Source organism: Schistocerca piceifrons, chromosome X (assembly GCF_021461385.2).
Source record: "Schistocerca piceifrons isolate TAMUIC-IGC-003096 chromosome X, iqSchPice1.1, whole genome shotgun sequence".
NCBI classification, from domain to species: Eukaryota; Metazoa; Arthropoda; class Insecta; order Orthoptera; family Acrididae; genus Schistocerca; species Schistocerca piceifrons.
Window position 1 is genome coordinate 774,861,979 of NC_060149.1, and position 25,353 is coordinate 774,887,331.

The 25,353-nt window shown below is 40.3% G+C and overlaps 1 protein-coding gene across 1 annotated transcript in view; it reads left to right on the forward strand.

Annotated features, from left to right (window-relative positions):
- LOC124721568 (AP-3 complex subunit delta-1) overlaps nucleotides 1-25,353 on the forward strand; it is a 269,083-nt gene that overhangs the window by 27,085 nt on the left and 216,645 nt on the right. Inside the window, exon 3 of the mRNA XM_047246607.1 lies at nucleotides 6,958-7,053. Within this exon, the coding sequence (XP_047102563.1) occupies nucleotides 6,958-7,053 (96 nt within the window). The remainder of the gene's footprint in view (nucleotides 1-6,957; nucleotides 7,054-25,353) is intronic.

Sequence of the window (25,353 nt, forward strand, 5' to 3'; positions counted from 1 at the left end):
ACTAGACTGAGGAGCCAGAATTTTGGTGGATCACAGAGCACACACATGAAAATTTGAGTGTTTGGTTCATGCTCTCTAAAACCGTCACTCAGGATATTGGCAACCAAGATGTGTCCACTTGTGCAAGGGAAAGAAGCATGCTGGGCTTGAGGCCAGTAGGAAGATACATTGTCTATATCCATGCTAATTGCCACAGATGGCCATGACTCCAATACTGCTGCATCAGATGTAGCCTCTGCAGTGCTGCCTGCCACCTCTGAACACATTCAGCTGATCGTCAACTACAACAATAGGAAGGACAATCCTGATGGTACCTTTGATTTGGCAAGTGCACTAGAAAATAAAATGTTCAGTGAAGAAATGTAATATTTCTAATTACTCTCAGTGTGTTTTTAGTCTGCTGCAGTGCAGGCAGGGAGTTTAGCATGCAGTTGTGGTGTGTCTCAACACCCAGGTGTCACCTCGAGGCAACTACATCAAGCACTTACTGCAGAAACTTATGGACGACTGCCGACAATGCTAAATTAAGTGCAGAGAGATGCCATGATGAAGGCTGAGATCCATTTGTGTCTGTCAGCTGCTGAGAGAGACCAATCGTCTTGGTACATTGGCACTTACCACATGTGTTCCCAGACAGTAACATTGCCTCCAAAATGCAGTTTCAAAACTCAAAAGTGAATTGTGGCATTGTGTTCAGACTGGAGCCATTTTTCACTAAACAACTACAGGAGTTTGTTGCTACCTGTGACATGGTTGTGATTGAGTTTGATCTGTTTGTACATTTTTGGAATAGTAGTGGGGTCAGGTTTCGAGCAGGTCCTCACTTCATGTTTTTGAGAAAAAATGCTGCAAAAGATTTAGTTAAAGAATTTGAGGCAGGTGAATCCAATTTGAGATAAATTTGAAGAGGAAATTTGTCCATTTGTCCATGGATGGCCCTGATGTTAATAAGGCATTCCTACGAGAGCTGAAAAGCCAGGTCAACGTAGTGGGTAATCCTGAGCGTCACATACTTTCGGATTTTGAAACGTGACTGACAGGTTGTTCTAGTGTTGCTGGGAATCTTATTCAGTTTCTGAGAGCTTTATGTAATGTATTTAAAAACGTTCCCTCCTGCCAAGCTGATTTCAACAGTATTACAAGTCCCTCTGTTTTCCCACAGAAGTTTTGTGCTATTGGAGGATGGAAAATAAAATAGTGTCAGTCTGGACTCAGATAATATTAACAGCTGTTTAAAAATGTGTAAAGGAAGTAAAAAGAGTAAAGAAGGAACAGAAGTAGGTAAAACCAAAACCTAAGGCCACTACTGGAATTTCTAAGAGTATTAGCTACTGGGTATTGTGTAAGTTTTGAGGGGCAGGATTTTGAGACTGTGGCTGCTCGGGTTGAGTTGTCTCTAACTAAATTTCAGTCAGATGCTCCCTTACTTCCTTTTCTGTATAATTTTCTCCAATCTATGGTCAGAGGATTTGTCCAACCATAATTTTGTAGAGGTGGAAGTTTGTAGAAACAGACTAGTTTCAGAACAGGTCTGAATGATGACAAAATCAGTTTCAGCCTCTGGAAGTGGACATCAGGTAAGAACCAAAAAAAGCTCTGGGTCAATGTGCCATGTCAGAGAAAGGTATATTGGCATTCCGGAATGAGTACCTTACATTTATGAAGCACGTGGAATCCAGAATTCTGGCTAAATTGCCCTTCGCATATTTCTGTGTGAAGGGCATTCCACGTTCAACCCTAGGAGTGGCAGTCAGCACTGACCATGCGAAGAGACAATCGTGCAATAGCATTGACACATCTCACTATCTTCAATTGCTTTGGTAGTCATGTGACTTACACCATTGCCCATGAGTTGCAAAGTCCAGTATAGTAGTAGAGATCATATCAGTAAAGGAAATCCTCAAAGAATTTGTGGGAGATCGTGTTTGCATCAATCAGTTCTGGATGATGGTCATTGGGGTCAAGAGTGGACATGAAAATGTGATGAGATCAATCAAGGTTGCTTGCAGTCTATTCCATGGCAATGCTAGCATCGAAAGAAGTTTCTCCGACAACTCCACTCTGGTCAAAAATTTGACTGAAGCCTTTCTCATAGCTGTTTGTGCTGTTGACACTGTGGTGAAGGCCTCTGGAGATGTTTATCTGCAACTATTACAAAGCAATTAATACACAGCTTCTGAAATGCACATGGTAGGTACAATGAAACAGTAGCAGAGAAAAGGACAACTGAGAAGTCCTCAATAGAAAGAGAGTGGAAGAATAAAGTGAATAGAGAAAAGCTAAGAGCACCACTAACTATAAAAACAGAACTCGTGGAAAGTGCTGAGAAAAAGATTCCTCAGATTGAAATAATAGTTTTGTCACTAAAAACTACCTGCTTGTGACTTCATTTAATGTCCGTGTATGTGTGTCTATCGGACTAGTCTGTTACTGTTTCTTCCGTAATCATTGTTTTCAAATGGTATTTGGATTTTGTTCTTAAACCTCTATGTAAAAAGTGTAATTTTTACTGAAATACATTATGCTCTATGTTTTGGTCTGTGCCCTCACAACAACTGATTGTTCCTAATTTAAATGTTTATGAATAATGTTCTACTTCCTTTGCAACCTAGTCCAGTCCAGCCACATTGATGGACCATCAGTCAAAAGCCTGAATATGGTTCCTAAGAATAGGTGCATACTTGTTGGTCCATCGTGCCCCCCACAGTGACAAGATCACACAGGGAATGCCACGAAATCATTTCCGCAGACTGTAACACTTGCTCCTTCAGCCTGGATCCTTGCTTCCAGATGTTTCACACCGTACACACCAACAGCCATCTTTCCGATGAAGCATAAAATAAGATTCATCTGAAGAGGTCACCAGTTAGTGGATATCAAGCCTTCGTCGCAATTGAACAGAAGTCACCATAGATGCATGAACTAGGTGCCTCCTGCAAATTATGATAAACAACATTCACTGAACGGTCATTGAGGACACACTGTTGGTAGCCCCCTTGGTTCATGTAGGCAGTCAGTTGCTCATCAGCTGCGCGTCTCTGGCTTTATTCATATCTGCATTCATCATTCAGTCCCCCTCCCCCCCTCCCCCCCCCCTCCCCCGTCCACTTCCCCATCACATATGGCCTGTGGGGCACCATCGTTGCCTCAACACCACCACTTTTGGATAGCACCATTTTGCTATGCATGGTATACTTCAACCACAGTGGCATGTGAACAGTTTATAAACTTAGTCTTATTGGAAATGCTTCCACCCATGGCCCAAAATTCCATGATCGTGCCCTTTTGGACATCGGGTAAATCACTCAGTTTCCGCATTACGACGACTGCACTCTTTCCTGCATCTCCCAACATCCTTTATATACCCTCCACTACTAGTGCTGCCACCTGCCGTCTGTGAGTAGTAATTACATGTTGGCATTGAACATATACTGTGGTCACATTAATGTGACTGAACTGTGTAATTTCCTTTTTTCTGTTCAAATTACATTTTACACTTAATTCTGATGCCAGTTCCTGCTACATTTATTTCTTGATTAAAATAAGCCATGTTCATTTTAAGGTTTTCTTCTTTGAACTGAGAGTATAGTCCCATTATGTTCCTATTTGTTCATGAAATTTTGCTATAAAATTGATCAAAATTGGATATAGTTAAGTACAATGCGACCCTCGAAAAATAAAAAGTTGGCCTGGAAAACTTAGGGAATCATTTTTTTTTTAGAATTGCTGGATACTCTGAGTGTGGTTGGCTCATTCTTACACATTACAAAAATAGAAATTATCCTACCTAGGAGTAATTGTCAGGGAGGATCTTTTTCCTGTTTTACCTTTCTGTTGTGTAAGTGGTCAAAAATGTTAGTAGCAGCATTATGCATACATTTTTGTGCTAAAGACAACCTTAATGGGGAGTAATGTATGTGACTCTTTTCAGTCTGGTATTGTAATTACGTCTGTCATTGTTCCTTTTGAACAGCACTGGATTGTTTACAACAAACTTCGTGAGGGAATAAATATTCTGTGAAGCAGTAGTCAGAAGTGTGAAACTCCTTAAAGGCGTTCTTGGCTGAAAGCTATGTGTTTGACAGTCCTTTTGTTGTGCCTAACAGTGACGCAACGTCTTTGCTATGTGGTGAGTAGCAATCTATCTTTTTCGTAATATTGTGAAACTCATTAAACAGGTGTTGACAAGATGATCATGGGTGAGTGCCACATAATATTCTTACAGCACATTTTTGAGCACTCAAGATTTATTTCATAAAGAGGAAATATCCCAGAACCTTATTTCTAACGATTTGGCTGTCCCCAGAATTTGCAAAGATTCAAAGTGCAAATGTGGCTGAATTAAGTATTTTATTCTAAAAGTGCTCAGACTACTTAGGAGCATACTTCCCTTTACTTCGATTTTGCCATTAATTTTTCAATCGTCGGTGTATCTGCTTCCTCTGCTCTTCAGAGAATTTCTTTTCTGTTGCTGGTGTATTCCATCTATCGATCATCCATTTTTCAATATTATGTCTCTGTCATCTTGTCCTGTGTAGTGTCCTATATATTGCCAAATTTGGTTAGTTTTTTCTGATTTTCGCTGTTTGCCTATATGCATGATTTGGATGGAGTTTCTCGTAGTACTACATTAGTATCGCTGTAGTCAATCTGCTGGAGTGCAAGCATTTTAAATATCCATAAAAATTCATGTGTCATTTCCACATGACGTCAATTTCCACATGACGTCAGGGATTCAATGTGCTGATACACTACCATATTGCTTCTGATCTTCCACTCAAAACCATGGTCCCAATAGCTTTTTGATAAATCAGTGGCTGTGTGTGTGTGTGTGTGTGTGTGTGTGTGTGTGTGTGTGTGTGTGTGTGTGTGTGCGCAGCATAACATACCAGTGCCCTTATAACTTTAGTGTAGTTGCAGATTTTGACATTTCTGTTAATATCTCTCATTTTATAGAGCTGAGGAGTAGCCCTGTCTATTTTTTCAAATTTACAATGTGAGCTTTAGTGCTCTCCTTTTCTGTGATGTTCTCCAAAATGGTTTCACCAAGGTACTTATGTTTGGAATCTGTTTGGAGTAGTTAAATTCATTGTCAAGGATAGTGGCACTTGTGTTCGTAATGAATTCTGTGTTTTCGAAGGAGATTGACAGTCTTTCGAAGGAGATTGACAGTCAAGTTTTTCCTGCACTTCTTCAGGGTTTTGATCTGGAGGCACACTGTGTCAATTGTTGTGAGACTATGGCTAAGTCATCAGCAAATGTCAAGCAGTTGATCTCAACTTCTTTCCCCTTGCATTTTTCCAACTCTGATGTAGCTGCAAAAGAAATGTAGGATTAAGCGTAAACCAGTGCCAACTCTCACTCACTCCCTTGCCCCCAGCCCTCACACTCCCTTGCCCCCAGCCCTCATCTCTCTCTCTCTCTCTCTCTCTCTCTCTCTCTCTCTCTCTCCTTCTTCTTCTTCTTCTTCTTTTTTTTTTTCATGTAATAGTCTTATTACAGTAGGTTGACACATAGGGTCACATGTCAGGTGAATGAGAAGCGGCTGAAGGTGAAGTACAGTAAATATAGGTGACAGTCCTATTGTCATAATCACCCTATTTTCCATTCAGACAAAAACAGTAATTAATGTGTCTCCAAATAAGGCAATGCTGCATTTTGACAGGTGGGCTGCTTTTCCCGCTCATCATTAATAGTGGAATCCAGACTACTGTACATCACATTTTGACCAACTGTTTTTTATAATGTGACGAAGACAGCAACCTTTATCCTATCTGCACTCGATTTAATATAATGACAAGATGATTGTGGTCCATATTTTATGATTCTACTTCATGTTTATTATAGGTAAAAGATTCTAATGTTCACTCATGATTTCTGGAAAATTTTGAGTAGGAGAACTACCTGCCACATTCACCAGATCTTGTTTTAGTCCTCTCTGTTGTTCTGTATTCAATTTTGACAGTACATTTTAAACATCTGACTATTTGACTAGTCCTAAATTTTGAATGTTTGAGGCAAGTGAATGTGTGTGTGTGTGTGTGTGTGTGTGTGTGTGTGTGTGTGTGTGTGTGAGAGAGAGAGAGAGAGAGAGAGGGGGGGGGGGGCAGGACAGTAGTGGGATTGCACTTTCCTAGACCTACTGTCACACCTAGATCTATACTCTGCAAGTTACCGTACCATATGTTGTGGAGGGTACTTCAGTTACCACTATTGTTTTCTCCCATTTTGTTTGCATATGGTGCTTTGGGTGAAAGCTTGTCAGTAGGCATTTGTATGAGCATAAATTTCTCTGATTTTATCATCGTCATTTCACAAGATGAATGTGACAAGAATTACAGTGTTATTGACTATTCCTAGCACGTACACATTCACATTTTTAACAGCAAATCTTTCTGTTGTAGCAGCTACTGCAAGTCCATAAACATTTAATATACATGTTAGATGACGATTGTTTGTCACATCTGTTTGAATAGCTTCCCTTTTGGTGCAAATATAAAATAACATACTGTGTTGATAGTGTTTGGTGCCTGTTCTTAAGGTTTTTTCATGTTTGTAAATGAAAATAGCCTCCCAGCATTTTCTGTGTTTAAATTTGGGATCAGTTGTTGGTTTCTGGCCCTCTTAAACCTTCAACTGCTCTGGACATGTTAACGTGCGCACCTTTTTACCTGTCCCTGTGTGCTCTGAATGTGTTTACATGCGCCACCAGTTCTTCCGCGTGGTACTCTGGTTGTGTCTATGCGTAGACATGTTCAGAGTACCAGGTAGAATGACTGGTGGCGTGCGTAAACACGTTCAGAGCTCACAGAGACAGGTACAAAGGCGCGCACGTTAACACGTCCGGAGCAGTTAAAGGGTTAATTTGGTGTATCAGAAATTTAATATATTGTCAAGTGCAATGAGTTTTGTGCTAGAAACATTATAGGGTAGTCTCATATAAATATTTATTTTCAGGCCAAGTATATTGCCCAGTGCATTGAAGAAATTAAGCAAGAACTTCGCCAGGATAACATAGCGGTGAAAGCAAATGCTGTCGCTAAACTGACATATGTAAGTAATTTCTAGCAAACGCTTTAATCTATTATGTCCTATTATTAATGCCACATCAATTGTGATAGTGATTAATATTAAAATAGTCACTGATATTTTCTTTGTTGAGATTATGGAGTTCTCATGACAAGTCATTAACACAAATATCTTGGTATATAAAATCAGAGTTACATTTTACATTTTGGCTATATGTTGCTTATGCACAGAAAATTATGCTTTATTAAATTTTGTTGTCCAATTCTTCACTGTCTTCTTCCATATTTGCCTTAATTTTTCCGGTTATAGTGTCAGTTTTTCTCGGTCACAATCTTTAGTGTTTTGACACTAAATGTTAATAAAACTCTCCATTTATAAATGGTTTACAATAGTAGGTTCTCCAGTAAATTAACAAAATGTCATCAGGGAGAAAGATATGTTGGTATATCCATTCCAAATAAACAATTGTCAGCCACTATATTAAAATTAATGTTTTTCATACAAGTTTTGAAAACAATACACACACACATCTACAGTTTAGTAATGGATTTGTGTGCACGTACCTGGTAACAATGTTGGTGGTCCAGAAATGATCAAATTTGTGTGATATTGAATGTTGAAAGACTCCTTTTGTTCACTAGCTAAAAATTCAAAGCTATGCTCTAATTACATGAACTGAAGAATGTTTAGAAATTGAAGCAACCCTTATTTTGCCATCATATTGTGGCACATAACGTACTGATGCGGACAACACAATAAAGCAATGTTTTCCTTAATAATAAATGTTGTATTCCTCAGTGGATATTAATATAGGAGGATGGGTGGCCAGGTGCAGTGGAGCAGCAAACTGTTGCCATTTGCGATCTGTACCGGAGCAAATAATTAATCTGCACAAATAGTCTGTAAACGTATATTTACTCAACTTCAGTAAGACCTGAAGCAGTCCAGTCCATAATTATGTAGTCCAAAATACACAGCAATACTGAGCACACAGTAGCGATGCAAGACATTACCTAGTCTGTTCTCTAGCTCCTGATGAACCAGCCCTGGCTGCCACAGAGCTGTGCTACGTTCAGTCTGTGGAGGGCGCTCTTGTTGGCAGCTAGTTTATTTATTTATTTATTGTTCCGTGGGACCAAATTAAGGAGAAGTCTCCATGGTCATGGAACGAGTCAATACATGAAATTATAACATGATATTAGAAACAGATAAAATGAAATATAAAAAAAACATATTCAGGTGACAAGTCGTAAGTTTAAATGAAGAAAATCAACAATGTAACACTGGAATTTGCTTAACTCTTTAGCTCTTCCAGGAGCTCCTCGACAGAATAGAAGGAGTGAGCCATGAGGAAACTCTTCAGTTTGGACTTAAAAGAGTTTGGGCTACTGCTAAGATTTTTGAGTTCTTGTGGTAGCTTATTGAAAATGGATGCAGCAGAATACTGCACTCCTTTCTGCACAAGAGTCAAGGAAGTGCATTCTACATGCAGATTTGATTTCTGCCTAGTATTAACTGAGTGAAAGCTGCTAACTCTTGGGAATAGGCTAATATTGCTAACAACAAACGACATTAAAGAAAATATATGCTGTGAGGGCAATGTCAGAATTCCCAGATTTTTGAATAGGGGTCGACAAGACGTTCTCGAACTTACACCACATATAGCTCGAACAGCCCGTTTTTGAGCCAAAAATACCCTTTTTGAATCAGAAGAATTACCCCAAAAAATAATACCATACGACATAAGCGAATGAAAATATGCGAAGTAGACTACTTTTCGTGTTGAAGTGTCACTTATTTCAGACACTGTTCTAATGGTAAATAAAGCAGCATTTAGCTTCTGAACAAGATCCTGGACATGGGCTTTCCACAACAGCTTACTATCTATCCGAACGCCTAGGAACTTGAACTGTTCCGTCTCGCTTATAATATGCCTATTCTGTCTGATCAAAATATCGGTTCTTGTTGAATTGTGAGTTAGAAACTGTAAAAACTGAGTCTTACTGTGATTTAGCATCAAATTATTTTCCACAAGCCATGAACTTATTTCATGAACTACATTATTTGTTACTGTTTCAATATTACACACAAGATCCTTCACTATCAAGCTAGTGGAAGCAGGCGCTCTCTCTCTCTCTCTCTCTCTCTCTCTCTCTCTGTGTGTGTGTGTGTGTGTGTGTGTGTGTGTGTGTGTGTGTGTCACATGATATGTCCGATAGGCTATGATGTCACGATCGACGAAGCTTTCCAGTCCAGATACATTAGGTACGCCTGTACCACCACGTACAATAGCTACTGTTAACCATCCGTTGCCATGGGTAAAGGAATCATTGATGTCGATGCTGAAGTACAATGTATTTTCATAAATAAAGTGATCTGTAGCGTAGCTGAGAACTGGGGAACGTACATCTAGAATCTGTCGACATAGAGTATGCAACAGCATGTTACGTCAGCTCTCTGAGCGCTTGACCTTTGACCCCGCCGATAAGGCGGTGCTACGCAATCTTGGCAGCGCGCCAGCCGCGGAGAGACCGACAAACAGCCGGCGGGCGCACCTAGTACGACTAGTGCGCCCGTCCGGGATAAGGCGCGGCTGGCACTGTGAAATTCTAAGTCCCTTATCTGCTGACGCGCTATCGCGCGTCTATAAAAGCGAGCGCTGCCCGCGCAGCGGATCATTCGCGCTGCTGCTGCTGCACAGGCAACTGCATTGAATGCTGCCAAGATGCCATACAGACGATACCGTCGTCGTGCAAGACAGACAATTTATAAAACAATTGAAGACGTTGAAATGACAACATCTGCCGCCGACAAGAAAAAGAATAGTATCAAATCTGTTGCTGCACATTCTCTATTGAATGGACCCGCAGTCTTCTGTGGTTGCAGACTGAACTTCCGCATCGACATCAATGATTCCTTTACCTATGGCAACGGATGGTTAACAGTAGCTATTGTACGTGGTGGTACAGGCGTACCTAATGTATCTGGACTGGAAAGCTTCGTCGATCGTGACATCATAGCCTATCGGACATATCATGTGACAGAAAATGCAAATAAAGACTTCGGCAAATCAACATATATGTCACCCTCACCCTTCTCCTTGTATACACGCGTGCCCGTGCATCACTGGTTGCATTGTTGTCTCACGCGGCCTCTATGACATCTGCTGAAATCCCTCGACATGCTACCAATTGTCGCCGAATGCCGACTCCTGTGGTATCACTGGCAATGACACCACATCCCTGTCCCCCCTCCCTCCCTCCTCAAACTTCCTCACCATTGTTGTGTAGTGGCGAATGGCGATGTGGAAGGGGGGGTAGGATGCAGGTGGCAATGAAGAGACAGGAGCCGAGGCGAAGGCTGATGCTCAGCCCCTGTCCACACCCCGGCGTATGCCTTTGGATCAATCTCAAACACCTGCCGGATAAACCGACTGGAGGGTGTGCCCGCACATCCAGAGGCACAGCATCAGCTAAGGCCAAGTGGGACACAATGACTGTAGGGGTCGGCAGCGACCCCTGGATGGCCACATGGAAGAGGGTCCCATCCTCTAGCAACAGAGGCTGTAGGCACTGCGACGGCTGTGATGGAGTGTCCGATGTCAACCATGTACAAATTCCGTCGGTGGCCTGCCGTTGTGGACTGGGAGCAATACATCGACAAGAAGAGCTTGATCTTGTGTGCAGGAGGCACAAAGCTTGTCCATTTGTTACTTAAACACTCAAACAAAGTGTTCCAATTCCCCTTTTGGTTGTGAGTGCTCTTGATGTGTGAGATGCTGTTGGCTTGGTAAAACTGTTCAAAATCTGTGGCAACAAATTGTGGTCTATTGTCCATCACAGTCACTTTTGGCAGTCATTCCAGGCAAAAAATTGATGGCAGGGCTTGGAGTGTAAAACTCATCCTAGGAGAGAGCATGAGAACCACGAAGGGAAACTGGCTGAATGCGTCAAGTGACAATGAGCCAATGGGTATACAAATATGTACCAACAAAATCCAAATATAGTCACTACCACCATGCCTGAGGCTTAGGACAGTGAAAGTTGCCTTGCCAATTGTTTGGTTCGAATGATGTCCCAGTGGCCTTAGTGAAGCAAGTTAAGAGCTTTGTATTAGAACCTTAATAACCACTAGAAGTGACTGTTCATTGTCAGTATGCAGTAAAACCACCCTCTGCCGATCAACAAGAGCATGCCAACGGGCAAAGTATCAGCAAACCACCGGGCTACAGATCTGCTTTGCTAAACGTGGGCATCTGGTGCGGATGTAGTGCAGAAAGTCCAGATCAGCTGCCATTGCCTGAGTGGTTGAGTGGGAAGATCTGCAAGATGTCCGTATCCTCAACATTGGTGTAATAAGCAGCAGCTTCAGATGCATCAAACACTGAATCAGGTAGAAGCGAGAAAGCATTGTCGTTGGCATTGGCATGCTTAGAAGTGGGCTTTACACACTCTAACACTATTAGTGTGACAAAAGAAGGGCCCAGCATTGCAGCTTTTGTTCTGTTCTGTGCGAGGCGGAACTGGCTTAGATGGACTAAATAGGGATTGACGGGGCTTGTGACCGATCACCAGATAAAACTTAATGCCAAAATGATCATCATGAAACTTGGTCACTCCATAGATAATTGAGAGAGCTTCCTTTTTAATTTGATAGTAGTTGCACTGAGCCTTTTACAGTGACTTTGAAGGAAGCACAATTGGCCTGTCTGTCAAACCAATCCTATAGTTTAACGCCGACAACAAATTAAATACGTGCATTAGTGTATCGTTTAGTCTTGCCGTTAAAGGTTTGACTTTTCTTTGCGTATTTTTTCAGAAAACACGAAAAGATCGTAACTTCGCGAAAGTGCGCTTAGGCTTAAATTTTGTAAACGTGTTTGTTTCTTGTTCCACGGTAATTTAACTAGTTTCTCGGTAACAAATAAGTAAACTACCGTAAATAGCGTATAACTTCATTGTTTTAATAGAGATTTCAGAAAAACAGCGTAATTTTATATCAGAAACTTGCCTATATACATTTGTTTATAGGCCTAATTCTCGTAACGTTTTTGGAGAATCAAAGTTAAAGTATCTCGTTTAATTGTCCTTTTTTTCATTCCATCGAGTGAAATATATAATAAATAGCGTATACCTTCGTTGTTTTAATACAGATCTCAGAAAAGCAGCGGAATTTTAAATCAGAAACTTGCTTATATACATTTGTGAATAGGCTTAATTCTTGTAACGTCTTTTTTGATTTTCGGTAATTTAATTGATTTATTCTAGCTAAAGTATTATTTTTGCCATGAGTGAGAAGTGCCTGACTTGCCGTAGAATTGTTAGTTCCGGGGTTTGGTGTGATGGATGCAGTAGTTTTTTTCACTGGGGGGACTGCAGTGGCGTGGGTGTTGTGAAAGTGGATCAGGCTCATCAGTGGTTATGTAGGATTTGCAGCAGAGATAGGAAGATAGTGGAACAGGAGGGGAAAATTGCTGCCCTTCAGGCTGAGCTAGATCAGGCTAGGGAAGATCTGGACAGGTTAAGGAGGGAGAAGGGCAGAGAGAGGTGGGAAGTGGCAATAGGTAGCAGAAGGAACAGGCCTAGAACTAAGTCTGACAGTTTTGTGGTGAATGTCAAAAATAAGTTTGACCTGTTGCTTCAGTTAGAAACTGATGAGCCTCAAGCAGAGGTAGGTGTAGACAGGACACAACAAACTTTCAATAGGAAATTGAAAAAGAATGTAGGAAAGTCATCGAAAAGGAAGAAAGTTTTGTTGTTAGGCAGTTCTCATGCCAGAGGTGTAGGCCAACTTCTGCAGGAGGAATTAGGACCAGAATACCAGGTCACAAATTTTTTCAAACCAAGTGCTAGTCTGGATCAGGTGACAGAGGATTTAGGTTCACTCTGTAAAGGATTTACCAGGGAAGACACCGTGGTTATTGTGGGAGGGCCAGGGAACAGCATCGACAGAGATCCTGGGTACAGTATAGTGTGTGACCTGGTAAAGATTGCGTCGGCATCGAGACACACCAATGTTGAATTTGTATCTGTCCTGAGACGCCATGACCGGCCTCATTTGGACTCTTCTGTTGGGAGAGTTAATTTGGAGTTGGAACGGCTGCTTGGGTCGGGTGCGGGGGCTCATATTGGTGTGGTTCCTGTTGATTATCTCAGTAGGTGGGACTATACCAGGCACGGCCTACATCTCAACAGGAAAGGGAAGGGGAAACTGGCTGGGGTAATAGCAGGAAATTTAAGGGGGGGAGGCACTGCCATGAATGGTAAAATACCAGTGGTTACAGGTGTTGGAGCAGCACCTTTTTTAGGATAGGTAAGACAGAAAGATGTCAAGTTCTACGAGAGGTCAGGATTGAAACAAATCTTCAGTTTAGGAAAGAAATTAAACAGCACAATTCTAGCACATTGGATCACCAATCACAGCTACCAATTATAAATTTTCACCAATCACCAGAAATTTTATCTCCACCAAGTTGTATCTCAGTCCTAGGTAATTGCATTGATGAATTAAAGTCACCCAACCCAGTTGACATAATCTGCCTCTCTGAACACCATGTGACCACTGGTATAGGAACTAGGCCTAAGCACAATGAGAAACTCAGACAGGAGAGTACTGCAAATGTTTGAATAAGGAAAGGTTCTCATAAAAGTATAATTAAAAATAATGTAAGTATATTTCATCAAAATATTGGGAGTTCAAAGAATAAAGTAGATGAGCTTCTGGTTTGTTTAGAAGATTTAGAAGCTGAGAATGAAATAGATATACTATGCCTGTCTGAGCATCACATTGTTACTGATATGGATAAGGTAAATGTAAGTGGTTATAAGCTCTCTGCACATGTAATGAGAGAAATTATGGAGAAAGGAGGAGTTGCCATATATGGCAAAAGTTATCATTGTGCAAAAAGTATAGAAACAAAAAAGTTTTGTGTAGAGAAACATATAGAAGCATGTGCCTGTGAGCTTAAATTAAATAAAGGCACATTTATAATTGTAACTGTATATAGGTCCCCATCAGGAAATTTTCATCTATTTCTGAAAAATTTGGACCCCTTGTTGTACTATCTGTCAGACAGGGGGAAGCAAATTATTATTTGTGGGGACTTCAATGTAGATTCTCTGAAAGAGGGTAATAGGAAAAATGACCTTGAAGTATTACTCGGTTCTTTCAATTTGACACCCATTATTGATTTTCCTACTCGGGTGGTAAAGGATAGCAGCTCACTGATAGATAACTTCTTTATAGACCAAGATAAGTTTAACCAGATAAATGCTCAGCCTGTTGAGAATGGTCTTTCTGATCATGGTGCACAGCTAGTTACAATATATGACACAGCTCCATTCAGCAATACTAAACAGTCCTCCAAAGTAGTACATTCAGTCAATGATTTAACAATTGCAAATTTCAGGGAAAGCCTACAGCAGTTAGACTGGGATGAGGTGTACCATGAACCTGATGCCAATTTAAAATATAATTTATTTCATGACATTTTGTAAATGCATTTGAAAACTGCTTCCCCAAGAAAATAGTTAAATATACTCGTAAGAAACCTTGTAACAAACCATGGCTTACTAAGGGTATAAAAATATCTTGTAACCGGAAAAGGGAAATGTATCTAACAGCATGAAAGAGTAGTGACCCAGAAACTATCAAAAATTATAAAAACTACTGTGTTATATTAAGAAAAGTTATTAAAAAATCCAGGAGTATGTGTATCATGTCTGAAATCAGCAACTCTGATAATAAAATTAAAACAATTTGGAATATTATTAAAAGAGAAACAGGTCAACCAAGAGCAGAGGAAGAAAGTATTACCATCAAATTGAATGAAAGCTTTACGAACAAAAAGTCAGAAGTTGAAAATATTTTTAATAATCATTTTCTAAATGTTGTGGATATAGTAGGATCCAGGTGTTCATTAGAAGATGCTAGGCTGTTAATGGAAGAGGCCATACCTATGCAATTTGATACAATTGAAATCTCACCCACTTCTCCCTCTGAAATTAGAAAAATAATAAACTTGCTTAAAAGCAAAAACTCACATGGAATTGATGGCATTTCCAGCAAAATACTAAAAGCTTGTTCTCAACAGATAAGTAAGATTCTCAGCCACCTGTGTAATAGCTCTCTGGAACAGGGCATTTTCCCTGATAGACTGAAATATGCTATTGTTATACCTTTGCATAAAAAGGGGGATAGATCTGATGTCAACAATTACCGTCCAATCTCCCTTCTAACAGCTTTATCCAAAATTTTTGAGAAAGTAATGTATTCAAGAGTAGCTTCACATATCTGTAAAAATGAAGTACTAACAAAATGTCAGTTTGGTTTCCAGAAAGGTTTTTCAACAGAAAATGCCATATATGCTTTCACCAGTCAAATTTTGAATGATCTGAATAACCGAACACCTCCCATTGGGATTTTTTGTGATCTCTCAAAGGCTTTTGATTGTGTAAATCATGAAATTCTGCTAGACAAGCTCAAGTATTGTGGCATGAGTGGGACAGTGCACAAATGGTTTAATTCGTACCTAACTGGAAGAGTGCAGAAAGTTGAAATAAGTAGTTCTCGTAACATGCAAAGATCAGCACATTCCTCAAACTGGGAAACTATCAAGAATGGGGTTCCACAAGGGTCAGTCTTGGGTCCTTTGTTGTTGTTATTATATATTAATGACTTGCCATTCTATATTCATGAAAAGGCAAAGTTAGTTCTCTTTGCTGATGATACAAGTATAGTAATCACACCTGAGAAACAAGAATTAACTGATGAAATTGTCAATACTGTCTTTCAGAAAATTACTAAGTGGTTCCTTGTAAACGGACTCTCACTGAATTTTGATAAGACACAGTACATACAGTTCCGTACAGTGAATGGTATGACGCCATTAATAAATATAGACCTTAATCAGAAGCATATAGCTAAGGTAGAATATTCCAAATTTTTAGGTATGTCCATTGATGAGAGATTAAATTGGAAGAAACACATTGATGATCTGCTGAAACGTTTGAGTTCAGCTACTTATTCAATAAGGGTCATTGCAAATTTTGGTGATAAACATCTTAGTAAATTAGCTTACTACGCCTATTTTCACTCATTGCTTTCATATGGCATCATATTTTGGGGTAATTCATCACTGAGGAATAAAGTATTTATTGCACAGAAGCGTGTAATCAGAATAATAGCTGGAGTCCACCCAAGATCATCCTGCAGACATTTATTTAAGGATCTAGGGATATTCACAGTAGCTTCTCAGTATATATACTCTCTTATGAAATTTGTTATTAACAACCAAACCCAATTCAAAAGTAATAGCAGTGTGCATAACTACAATACTAGGAGAAAGGACGATCTTCACTATTCAAGATTAAATCTAACTTTGGCACACAAAGGGGTGAATTATACTGGCACTAAAGTCTTTGGTCACTTACCAAATAGTATCAAAAGTCTGACAGATAACCAACAAGTATTTAAGAAGAAATTAAAAGAATTTCTGAATGACAACTCCTACTCCATAGAGGAATTTTTAGATATAAATTAAGAAAAAAAATTATTAAAAAATAAAAAAAATAAAAAAAAAAACAAAAAATAAAGAAAAATTAAAAAACACACAAAAAATAAAGTTGTTATATTAACTTAAGAATGTTGTTAAATTAACCTAATTATGTCATGTATTGGAAAATTCGACTCGTTCCACATCATTACGAAATATCGTATTCATGATCCATGGAACTAGTATTAATCTAATCTAATCTAATCTATGTGACAAAACTGCACCAATCCCTTGGGAGGCTGCATCCATAGCCAAGACTGTGGGCTTGGCAGGATCAAAATGTGCAAGGCAACAATCATTGAGTAAAGCATCCTTCAGCTTCTGGAAGGCAGCATAACACTCCTTAGACCAAACAAAAGGGACTTAATTCCTATTTAAGTGATGCAAGAGAGCCACTATTTGGACTGGCATTAGGAATAAACTGGACATAGTATGTGATCTTCTCCAACACAGATTGTAATTCACTCATGATGTGAGGATGTGGGATGGCACAGATAGCAAGCAAATGCGACTGCAGTGGATGGTCGCCCTGGATGTTTATCACATGTCCCAAATACTATATCTTGGTGTGAAAAAACACGCATCGGTCTTTGTTGTACTATAGGCCTGCAGCTGATAACACTTCAACTAGCTTGCAAAGATTGCTGAAATGTTGCTCACGGCTGCAACCTGACACCACGATATCGTCCAAGTAGCTAGAAGAAAAAGAAACTGCTGCGGTTAATTGCTCCAAACAGTGCTGAAATATGGCTTGTGCAGAAGCACTGCCAAACAGCAATGTCAGAAACTTCCCTTGTGGTTATAACAACAAACATTTGAGTGTGTTCATCCAGTGGTGTTTGCAAGTACGCATCATGTAAATCAATTTTAGAAAATTAGCGACCGGCACCCAATTTGTCTTCCAGGCACAGCAATGGATAGTAATCAATGACAGTCTGAGGGTTCATTGTAGCTCTGGAATCCACACACAGCCTGAGCTTGACAGAAGGCTTCTTAAGAATCACAAGTGTGGATACCCATTGACGAGCTGTGACTGCATCGCCTTTGTTCTGCTGTGCTGAAAGTTTGTGAGCAAGGATAGCATCTGGAATGGGATGAGCTCTACAAAAATGTGGCTGCGCATTGCCATTCACCGTGACATGTGCATCAAAATTGTTAGCTTTGCCTGGACCCACAACAAACAAATTATGAAATTGATTTTAGGTTTTCCCAGAGCAGGAAAATCTCGTATAGTTCTTGGGTATTCAGCTACATGGCATCATCTAAAAGGCACAATATTTTGGTAAGCAGACTTCTCGCCATCTTCAGGCATTCCTAATATTGAGTGATATCTGCTGGGTGCCACCCAAAGGAATGCCAGAAGATGGCAAGAAGTCTGCTTGCTGAAATATTGCGCCTTTTAGACAACGCCACGTAGCTGAATACTCGAGAACCATTCAAAATTGTGAAATTCTATATACAATATTGTAACTCTGTCCTGAGGTTCAAACAAAGCAACAGAAAGAAAGTTGTCCCAAATGCATAACCCAAACAAATCAAACGAGTCCAGCCCAAAAATATTTCCACTGTTCCATGAACAAAGCATTGTAAATTTCGCTTTATAAAGTACATAAAGCAGGAATGTCATAACTGTTACATGCTGTAAGTGCTGTGCGTGATTTGCTCAGCTTGGGCACTCCAAGCAATTCGTAGGTGCAGCAATTGAGCAATGTAATGGAGTTTCCCGCATCCATTTGCAAGTGAACATTGTGACTTGCAATGACAAGAGTAACAGAAAGTTTGTTGGCCGACATTGCACTGAAGAAGTAGTTGTGACTTCTTCACTTTAGGGCTAACATGACGCTGTTCTGCATTATCAACATTGTGTGGTGGAGATAACACAACATTCACTGAATAAGGTTGAGGAGGTCTGCGTGAGAGAGCAGCTTAAGAGGTTGCCTTACATTGCTGTAAGCATACTGGTAGTACATGCCTTTGCTTGACACACAAAGAACATGTAGCGTCATATTGCCATCGTCTGGTACATGTGTTGTGTTGTTGTTATTGTGGCTGTCAGATTTATGAATTACGCTGCATGCATCAGGAGCAATGAGAGTTTATTCTTTGACTTTGTGCTCCATTTTTCATTCGTTATAATTTGTTCATAGTTATGGAGAATCTCCATTATGAGCTAATGCTTATCATTCAGGGATGGTTACACTTTAGAGTGTAACATCTCCTCGTCTGTTCATTGCTCAGAGCTATTACGTGTTTGTTATGATTAGTCTGTGAAATAAAGTTCAGACTTTCCACAGATCCACAAGAGTGATGTTTCAGGCACTACAGATCGACTTAATAAGTACATGCTATTCAGAGTTCAGACAGCATTAATTCTAGCTACACACAACCGAGATTACTTTCCTTGGCCATCAAATACCTTCTGCAGCCTCTTTCCCCTTATTAGAAAATGTTGAAGACATCCTGCAGGTACCGAAGCAGAGCTCTGTTAAAGACATATGCCGGTTCTTAGGGATGCTGAATTTCTATCACCGCCGTCTACCACATTCAGCACAACTGAAGGAAACATTAACTGCAGCACTTGCTGGCCCAAAGGTCAGAGGCAATACTCCAGTTTGGTGGAATGATACGAAACAGAGTAGCAAGCACTGCACTTCTCATACACCACAAGATTGATGCATCCTTAGTGTTAGTGATGGACACAAGTCAGCTAGCCATTGGTGTGGTGTTGCAACAATTGTCAGATGGCTCATGGCAACTACTTGCTTATTGTTCTCACAAACTGTCACAGTCACAGCAGAAGTGGAGTGCCTGTAACTGCGAACTTCTTGTCATGTACGAAATAGTAAAGTACTTTCAGCTGCCGATAGAAACGAGGGATTTTTTTCATCTACATGGATCATAAGCCATTGACTTACGCCTTTGAGCAGAACAGGAAGAACTGCTCACCTTGTCAGGATAACCACGTAAGATTCATAGTGCAATTTAGCATCAACATCAAGCACATTTCTGGAATTGACATTGTAGTTGCCAATTGCCTGTCGTGTGTCGATAATGTGTCAAGTCCTATTGATTTTGCAGAACTCGCCCAGACACAACAAGATGACTAGGAGCTTCAGAGTTCCTGACTGATACTACATCTGTGTTACAGTTGCATCTCATCAACATTCCTGGTGAAGGTGTCAAGCTGCATTGCAATGTCTCAGGGAAGATCTAGTCCTTCCCTACCAACTGCATTTGTGCCCCCTACACTGTGGATTGAGTGTACTGGTGTTTTATTTAGAGTTTTTTGTCAAATTTAATCGCTTAAAATATTGTTGCTAGACATCAATATTGCAACTGTGCTGAATATGAGGCTTTCCCTGCCCATATGTTACTGGGCCCAGTCCTCAGACAGAAACACAGTGTGCGTGTCTTCTACACTGTGTGACTGAGTGTTGGGACATTTTGAGTTTCCTGTCAAGTTTCCAGTCAGTATACACGTAGGGTCAATGAGTGTTTCTTGTGTTGAACTATGCAAAAACATAATCTTACGTGGAATGTTGGCTTGAATTCATATGAAAATTTCCCAGTGTGCATGTTCCCAATGACTTGACAAGATGCAGCTTATTGAAGAAATTTCAAGAGACTGGATCTGTGTTACAAAAATGAAGGCCTAGAGAACTTAGTGTTTTAACAAAAAATAAATTAGATGGAGACAGGGGAGGCCTTCATACTGGTGTGTCAAGGATGTCTGGTCACAGCGCTGTGCACAAACTGAAATTGAAACCATACAAAATAGTGGTAGTGCATAAACTGAGGAACTCGGATGCTGTTGCTAAAATGTTGTTATTGCAACTGGCTGTTACAGTCTGTGTACGATGGGGACGTTAATCCTGAGATGCTTTTTTTCTGATGAAACATGGCTACATTTGTCAGGGTATGTAAATTCTCAGAACAATCCATGTTGGAGCTTTGAAAATCTTCATGAATTACGTCAACAACCTCTGCATGATTTGAAAACAGGAGTGTGGCTTGCAATTAGGGCAAGACAAATTATTGGATAATGTTTTTCCATGGAACAATACATTCTGACAGGCATGCGAACAATATACTGCACCCTTCCCCCCCCCCCCCCCCCCCCCCCCCAAGGACTAGCACCTAACAAAAAGATGTAAAATTGTTTCATGTATGGCACTGCAAGACAACACATCGCCAGTGCTTATATGACAGCAATACAAAGTGTTAATGATTATAGGATAGTTGACTGGCTGGCCTCCTTGTTCCTCAGATCTCAATCTGTGTGTTTTTTGTCTTTGGGGAATGTTAAAAAACAAGGTGTTTGGTATTGGAGGGTAAAAATTGTAGAGGGAGACCAAGAGATGAATATGCTAAACAGTTTCAGAAGGATGTAGGTTGCAGTTGGTGCTGGGAGATGAAGACCCTTGCATAGGATAGAGTAGCATGGAGAGCTGCACCAAACCAGTCTCTCTGAAGAGTACAACAACTACTACTACTTTGAAATAGCTCTATTGTCTACTTATAAAGATCGAAATAGTAACCAATTCGTGGATGCAGGTATTGCACAACATCTGCTGAAGGCCACTTTGTGAAGACAAATTGCGCTAGAATGAGTTTGCAAAATAAAGAGCGCACCACTGCATGAACGCAGTGGGAACGTTGGCCGCCAGTGCATTGGCATTTGGCTTCTCATCCACACCAAACGAAGAGCTTGGGGCCAAGGGATTCAGCTATGTGGAATCGCAGCTGGCTCTGATAACTTGCCGACGTTGCACCCATTTTGTTATTGTTATAAAATAGCGTTTTAATTACAATTTCACCGGCCGAAGTTGAGAGAAGAAAAGACTTTAGCGGTCATCGCATGCGCAGCATTAATTTTACTTCAAGAAGCTGATCATCAGAAAATACTGGTGGACGATCTCTCTTTTAAAAAGTAGGGAGGAGTGTGTTGTTGTTGTTGTTGTTGTTGTTGTGGTCTTCAGTCCTGAGACTGGTTTGATGCAGCTCTCCATGCTACTCTATCCTGTGCAAGCTGCTTCATCTCCCATACTGCAGCCTACATCCTCCTGAATCTGCTTAGTGTATTCATGTCTTGGTCTCCCTCTACGATTTTTACCCTCCACGCTGCCCTCGAGTACTAAATTGGTGATCCCTTAATGCCTCAGAACATGTCCTACCAGCCGATCCCTTCTTCTAGTCAAGTTGTGCCACAAACTCCTCTTCTCCCTAATTCTATTCAATACCTCCTCATTAGTTATGTGATCTATGTGGTGGGACAAAATTCATGTCTACCTTAAAGCTGAATTGGAATATGGACTATTCTATATTATTTTGTTTTCTAATCAAAGCTACAGATTTTGAATTGTTATTGAAATGTGTAGACCCTAAAATTTCCAAAGACAACACCTCTTTTCGGAGAACTTTACCTGCAACAGGAAGTTATTAGTAGCTACCAGTTTGGTTTGGTTTTCTTTGTCGTTCATGGTGGAAAGAATTCAATAAAGACATCTTTATCACATTGTGCATGTCACTTTTGAATGGCTATGTTATCTCCCTTAGAGCATCTAGTCTTTTCAGTTTGTTTTGATAATTGCAGTTCGTGGCTGTCAATAAAAATTCCCGTTCACGATAAAACTCTATCAGCTTTAATGCTGTCTCCAAATTCCTCTCTATACTCCAGTATTTTTAAATGCATTAAATACACACTCTTAGCGAAGGGAGGCATTTCTTGCAGGGGAAACAATGACTGTTGGAATTAAATTTTTAGGGACAGCTCTTTTAAAATCACAGCCAACCACTGTACTTTAAACTGTGAAGTCTAGTGTGTGTGGTGATTCTCATGTTATATGAAGGAGAAAAACCTGTAAATAAAACATAGTAAGTGCAGCTTGTAGCTATCCTCAAAAACTTAAATATACGCCCGTTCTAGAGACAAAAAATCGCTAGTGAGCCAACGAACATTCGACACTACTTCCACAGCATCACGGCTGTGCCACTTGTGCTGTGCGGCGTATCACCGTACAGGCAGCGTACCGAGATGGCATTCCACTGTGTAAGCATCTCGTGGCCCCCCACCTCAAGTCGTTGCTACACCTGCCGCTACAGTGCCGGAATATTACACACTCTAATAACTCTACAAGTTGGATGGAGTGTAGGGAACAAAACCAACAAAGATGAGAGACAAGCAAAACAGTACACATTTCTTCAGTCCTTAGGTCTCAGCATTTTTTATTTTTATTTATTTTTTCGTCTCTCTAATCTTGCTACAGCATTACATGGTTTGCTTACTTTTACACATGCCAAATAAGCGAGACTGTTTTGGCAGAAATGGTCATTTTTATCTCTCTCATGTACATAAATAACACGACAGAATATAATTCACGAAGTACCATTAGCAGATGTCTATTCGGCCCACCACAAGCAGAATGTTTTATATTAGGAAAAAGTTTCAAATTTCATTCATATGCTCCAGTTTCTCAAGGATGAGATCGAAAAGTAGGAATAGTACAAAGTCTTCATATAAATTTGGAATCAACATAGTCTTCCATATAATCTGTGTGATGTCCCTGTTTCTTCTCCTTCATTCTATCAATCAATCTTGTCATCACTAATTCTGTAACTATTCCAGTCATTGTCAATACTTATTCTCCTTTTAACTTCACTGAGCATTCCAGAATCACCAGTTCAGTTATTCCGCGTATATTTTCCGGTTAGGTGTTATTACGTGTTCGTACAACACGTATTCCACGCTATTCCGAGAACAGAACTTACTGCTAACTGGGAACTATACTACTGATCCTTAGTAGTGTAGCGTTCTGGCAAAAATTTTCTGTCAATTTCATTTCCTTGGATACACGGAGAAGATAATACGTAAGCTTTCTTACTCGTTATTCCTCTTAGTCATTGGTTTCCACTCTGGTAGTCTGAATCTATGGGTTTTGCTAATAATTATAACAAGGCTGATCATTCTCACAGCCACATAGACAAACAGCGATTGGCACTCAGCCTTTTGAGTTTATTCAGCTCAGCTCGTATGGCCCGATCCTCTTTTGTCTGCGGGAAAGCTTTTATTTATTTATTTATTTATTTATTTATTTATTTCTAGATGCGACAAGGATTCCCCTGGCAAAGACAATCATGTACATTATGTACGCATTCCAAACTCCACTTATGATTCATTCAGAAATCAACTTAGAATGTGATCAAAAATGTTGAAAAAGCATCAGGGATGCTTTTCAAAATCATGTGAATAATCGGTAGACCAACGTGCTTTGGATGCTAGGCGCTTTGTGAAACAAGGGTTTTTTCTTCAAGAAAATGATTTTGGTGCGCCGCCCCCCCCCCCCCCCCCCAGAAACTGCAGATACTCTGGTTTGACACCTCCCCCCTCCTCCCTCCCCCCCAATCCAGATCCGGGCCTGCACGTCACTCTGCGTCCAGAGTTCCTGGAAAATCCGCAGCAACCACTCTTCAGTGCCGGCTGTCTTTTTGCTCCCCAAGGTCAAGAATGTACTGGAAGGACACTGTTTTGGTAGCATTGTGGCCATCCAAGCGACTATGACTACTACTTTGAAGGGCATACCGGGCATGGGAGATTCGGTGGAAAAGTGTGTAGATGCTCACAGAGAGAAAGTTGTACAGCAATACCGCAACTGATGCTACCCCGTTTTATGCAAATCGGGAGGTGCGCGAGTCATATGTTCGAGAGCCGCGCAGCTCTATTCCCCCACTCCACCCTCACAGTGTTAGAATTACGGCAGGTTCGGACGTGTTTCGTGCAGAATCACGTAGCTGGCTTGATTGGTAGATCATAACTATGTCATCCAAACGCAGCAGAATTATTTCTTTTGTACCAGACAATAAAATAATTGCTTTTGGAATGTAAACTTGATTTTATCAAAGCCTTCTATGCAAAAATTAAAATTTATGAATTGGCAGAGAAGTTTGATCTATCTTATTCAGCAATCAGAACGATTATAAAGGTAAAGAAAAAATTCTCAAAGCTGTGAATAATGCTCAGCCTTTGAATTCAGGTATCATTCGTAAATGTCATGGTGTTACCACCCAGATGATCAGGACAATGGGTGCTCTGAAGCTAAGCAGATTTTTGAGAGCATTAAAGAAGCTGGAGAGGTGCCCAAAAATGAAATGTTGAAAGCTAGAAACGGTTAGTTTATCCGATTTGAAAGTTGGTGTATTTGGCATAGCATAACTGTTAGTTTAGCCAGTTAAAAGTATTTCTGATAAAGAGACAGCGTCGCTGTGTCCAGAAGAAGTCGAGGCAATGATAGACGAATGTGGCGATACCAGCCAAACCATACTGAGCTTGGGCAAAACAGGTCTTTTCTGGAAGAAAACCTTGCAGGTTTTCAAGCAGCCAAAGATCGATTGACAGCGAAGGTTGGCGTGAATGCAGCAGGTGATTGTAAATTAAATCCCCTCTTAGTTTTATCACTCAGAATAACCGAGAATGTTAAAAAATATATCTGATAGGTGCATTGCCCGTGATTTGGAAGTCGAATGCTAAAGCGTGGGTGACAGCATCCCTTTCTGAAGACAGGTTTGTTCGCCACTTCATATCTGAAGTCAGACGTTATTGCTGATTATAAAAAACCCATTTAAAGTGCTACTATTAATTGATGATGCACCAGGTCATTCTCCTGTTACTGATTTTGCCCTACATGTGAAACTTGTATTTTTGTCACTGAATACGACCAGCCTGCTTCAACCAATGGAGCAGGGAGTCGTTAAAACATTTAAAGCTTACGACACAA